Source organism: Empidonax traillii, unplaced genomic scaffold (genome assembly GCF_003031625.1).
Source record: "Empidonax traillii isolate 1590-97213 ecotype Southwest subspecies unplaced genomic scaffold, ASM303162v1 scaffold2951:size22802, whole genome shotgun sequence".
Lineage (NCBI taxonomy): Eukaryota > Metazoa > Chordata > Aves > Passeriformes > Tyrannidae > Empidonax > Empidonax traillii.
Genome location: NW_020958144.1, coordinates 12646 through 16865, shown reverse-complemented (window position 1 = coordinate 16865; position 4220 = coordinate 12646). Strand labels below are relative to the sequence as shown.

The following is a 4220-nucleotide window of genomic DNA, read 5'->3' as shown; positions in this document are numbered from 1 at the left end:
GTGTCCATCTGTCCATCCATGCATGCATCCATCTATCCATCCGCTCATTCATGTCCATTTGTCCATCCATCCGTCCACCCACCCGTGTTCCTCTGTCCATCCACCCACCCTGTGTGTGTCTGTCCGTGCATCCACCCCTCCGTGTCCGTGTCTCCGTCCATCTGCCCACGCGTGTCCACCCATCTGCCCCGTGTCCGTGTGTCCGTCAGGGACCTGGAGCGGGCGGAGGCGGCGCTGGCGGTGGAGCAGCAGCGGGCGGGGGCCCTGGAGCAGGAGAGGGCGCAGCTCCAGCGCCGGAACGAGGGGCTCGAGGATTCCCGGGATGAGGCCGCCCGGGACGCCCAGAGCGCCCGGGAGCAGCTGGAGCACAGGTGGGTGCAGGGGGGCACAGGTGAGTTCAGGGGGGCACAGGTGAGTTTAGGGGGGCACAGGTGAGTTTGGGGAGGACACGGGTGGGTGCTGGGCGAGGGTGGGCGCTGCAGTGTCCCCCTCCCCCAGGGGCTGCTCTTTGAGCGCAGTGGGTGCCCCAAAGCCCCCCGGGGTGGGTTCTGCCCCCCCGCAGTGGGTGCTGAGCCCCCGCTGCCCCCGTGGGTGCCCAGCCAGCGGCAGCTGGAGGAGCTGGAGGAGCAGCGGGCGGGGACGCGGCGGGAGCTGCTGGAGGCGCGGGAGGAGCTGAGCCGGGCGGAGCTGCAGGCGGAGCTGGCACGGGGAGAGCGGGACGCGCTGGCTGAGGCGCTGGGAAAGGTGGGAACCCCCGAATTGCAGCACCCCACAGGGGTCTGTCCCATTGCAGCGGGTGCCCCCCATGGATGCAGGGGCATCCCTATGAATAGAGGTGTCCCCCCTGGATAGAGGTGCATCCCTATGGATAGAAGTGCATCCCTGTGCAGTGGGTGAATTCCCATGGATGCAGGTGGCAGGGATACCACTCCTGCAGCTGGTGCCCCCCATGCCCCACGTGGCCCCCGTGCCTCAGTGACCCCCTGCATGTTCTCCACACCTCCCAGTGACCCCTGGCACCCTCCCAGTGACCGCCGGTACCCTCCCCACCCCTCCCAGTCGCCCCTGGCAGCCTCCCACTGCCCCCCCATGCCCAGTTGCCCCCCGTTGCCCCCGTGCCCACGCGGTGCCCGCCGTGGCAGGCTCAGGGCAGCTGCGGGGAGCTGGCCCTGGCACAGCGGGCGGCGGAATCCGAGGAATGCCGGCTGCGGGACGCGCTGGCCAAGACGTCGGACCTGGCGTCGGGGCTGGCGCGGGAGAAGGCGGAGCTGTGCCGGCGGCTGGAGCGGCTGGAGCGGGAGCGGGAGCGGGGGCGGCTGCGGACGCGGGAGCTGCTGCGGGAGCTGGCCCAGCTCCGGGCACGCCTGGAGCGCGGGCGCCGCGCCGGGATCCTGGAACGCCAGGGCCTGGAGCGGGCACGGAGCGCGGCGCTGGAGGGATCCCGGGGCGTGCGGGCAGAGCTGCGGGCGCTGCGCCAGGAGCACCTCCGGCTGCGCCAGCACCTGGCACAGGTGGGCAGGGGCGAGGGTGGCTGGGAACCATGGGGGGTCTGTGAGATGTGGCTGGTTATCCCTGTGCGGTAACTGGTGGTCTGTGAGGGGTAACTGGTGTGCCCCGTAGTGCAGCTGGTGGTCTGTGAGGGGTAACTGGTGGGGGGGGTGTGCTAACTGGTGATCCACAGGGTGTAACTGGTGGTCCACGTGTGGTAGCTGGCGCTCTCTGGGCGGTAACTGATGGTCCCGGTGGTCCCTGTGGGGTACCCATGGTACCCAGTGTTCCTGGTGTTCTCTGTGGTGTCCTCAGTGGTCCTGGTAGTCCCAGAGTTCCTGGTGGTCCCCGGTGTTCCCTGTGGTGTCCCCAGTGCTCCCTGTGGTTCAGGTGGTCCCGGTGCTCCCTGTGGTACCCAGTGTTCCTGGTGGTGTCCCCGGTGCTCCCGGGGGTGTCCCCAGTATTCCCGGTGCTCCCTGCGGTGTTCCCGTGGCACAGGCTCTGCAGGCTCAGGGCACGGCGGGCGAGGCTCTGGCACGGGCACGGGTGGAGCAGGAGCAGCTGCGGGCGCAGCAGGAGCGGCTGAGCCGCACCCACGCCGAGCTGGCCCAGGACAGCGCCGGGCTGGCCGTGCAGCTCGCCATCGCCCACCAGCACGGCCACCACCGCGACAGGGAGGCCCAGGGGCTCAGGTGGGGCTGGGCTGGGCTCAGGGGCTGGGCTCAGGTGGGAGGGGGGAGTTCTGAAATCAGGCGGGTGCTGGGATGGATGGGAGGGTTCCAGGCTCGGGTGGGTGCTGGGGTGGGTGGAGGGTTCCAGGCTCGGGTGGGTGTTTGGGTGGGGATGTGGATGCCAGGACAGCTCCCCCAGCCTGTCCTGGCAGCGTTCCCGGCGTTGCAGGTCGGAGAAGGAGGGGCTGGAGAGCAGCGTGTTCCAGCTGCAGGCACAGCTGGCCCAGCTCCAGACCCGTAACCAGCAGCTGGAGAGCGAGGCTCGGACACTGCTCCAGGCCAAGGAGGCGCTGGAGGGTGAGGGGGCTGTCCCACCACTCTGACCATCCCCATCCATCCTCCTCCCCATCCTCATCCTCAGCTGTCTCTATTTGTCCACATCCATCCCCATTCCCATCCATCTTCACCCTCATCCCCCTGTCTTCATTCATTCCCATCCATTGTCATCCTCATTCCAACCTTCACTCTCATTCCAATCTTCATCCCCATCCATCCTCATTGCCATCCACCTTTATCCTCATCCTCACCCACCTGTATCTCCATCTTTATCCTCATCCCAACCTTCATCTTCGCCCTCACCCATCCAGAACTTTATCCTCATCCCCATCTTCATCCCCTCCATCCCCGTCTTCATCCTCATTCCCATCCGTCCCCATCGTCATCCTTGTTCCCATCTGTCCCCATCTTCATCCTTATTCCCATCCATACCCATCTTCACCTTCATCCTCTTCACCATCTGTCCCCATCCTCATCCCCATCTGCATCCTCAGCCCCATTTGCCTGTCCCTGCTGACTGGGGGTGTTCCCACTGGTGGGGGTGTCCCCTAAGGGGATCCCCTAAGGGGTGTCCCCAGTTATGGGGGTGTCCCCAATGACTGAGGGGGGTGTCCCTTCTCATGGGAGGGGTCCCCATAGGGATTGGGGTATTGTCTTCACTGCCTGGGGGTGTTCCTCCTGAATGGGAGGGTTGTCCCCACTGACTGTGTGTGGGGGTGTCCCCTCTTATGGGGGGGGTCTCCACTGACTGAGGGGGTCCCTACTGATCAGAAGGGTGGTCCCCACTGATGGGGGGGGGTCCCCACTGATGAAGAGTGTCCCCACTGATGGGAGATGTTTCCACTGATGGATGGTGTCACCAATGACCAGGAGTGTCCCCACTGACCCCTGAGTGGAGGGGGTGTCCCCACTCGTGAGGGACTGTCCCCTGTGGGGTGCCCCCACTGACTGAGGGTGTCCCCACTGACCAGGGAGGTGTCCCCGCTTATCTGTCGGGTGTCCCCCCCGGTGGGGGTTGTCCCCTCGCTGTGGGGGTGTCCCCCCTGACTGGCTGTGCCCTCAGCCGAGCTGGGGGTGTCCCGGCAGGAGCGGGCGCAGGAGCTGCGGTGCCGGCGCCGGGCGGTGGCGGCGGCGGAGGCGGCGGCGGTGACGGTGGCTCTGCGGAGCGTCCGCGACTCCCACCGCGAGCAGCTGGAGCAGCTGCAGCGCCAGAAGGTGGGACCCGGGAGGGGGGGGGGCAAAGTGGGATTTAGGGGCGCGCTGCTGATTCCTGGGGCGCGCTGGGGGGGGCTGTGTGGGGTGTGACGGTGACTGGTGGGACACGGTGGTGGTTATGGGGGAGCAGTGCTGATTCTTGGGGTGAAATGGGGGTATCTGATGTGTGTGCTGATTCTTGGGACACAGTGGGGGGTTTGGGGGTTCGCTGGTGATTTGGGGGAGGTTCTGGTGACTTTGAGGTTCATTGGTGATTTGGAGAGGTTTGTTCATGATTTTTGGGGTTCACTGGTGATTTAGGAGCTTTGTTTATGATGTCTGTGGTTGACTGGTAATTTTGGGGTTCGCTGGTTAATTTTGGGGGGTTCTCCAGCGATTTTTTGGGGGTTGTTCATGATTTCTGGGGTTCCCTGGTGATTCTGGGGTTTGTTCATGATTGTTGGTGTTTCCTGGTGATCGCTGGGGCTCCCTGGTGATGGCTGGGGCTCCCTGGTGATCGCTGGGGTTCCC

The 4220-nt window shown here is 65.5% G+C and overlaps 1 protein-coding gene across 1 annotated transcript in view; it reads left to right on the top strand.

Moving 5' to 3' along the window:
* The window catches only part of LOC114072303 (rootletin-like), a 9247-nt gene extending 5447 nt beyond the window's left edge, over positions 1 to 3800 (top strand). Inside the window, exons 6-11 of the mRNA XM_027910217.1 lie at positions 210 to 371; positions 600 to 744; positions 1143 to 1511; positions 1987 to 2180; positions 2389 to 2516; positions 3559 to 3800. Coding sequence (XP_027766018.1) covers positions 210 to 371; positions 600 to 744; positions 1143 to 1511; positions 1987 to 2180; positions 2389 to 2516; positions 3559 to 3800 — 1240 coding nt within the window. The remainder of the gene's footprint in view (positions 1 to 209; positions 372 to 599; positions 745 to 1142; positions 1512 to 1986; positions 2181 to 2388; positions 2517 to 3558) is intronic.
* The last annotated feature ends 420 nt before the right edge of the window (positions 3801 to 4220 follow it).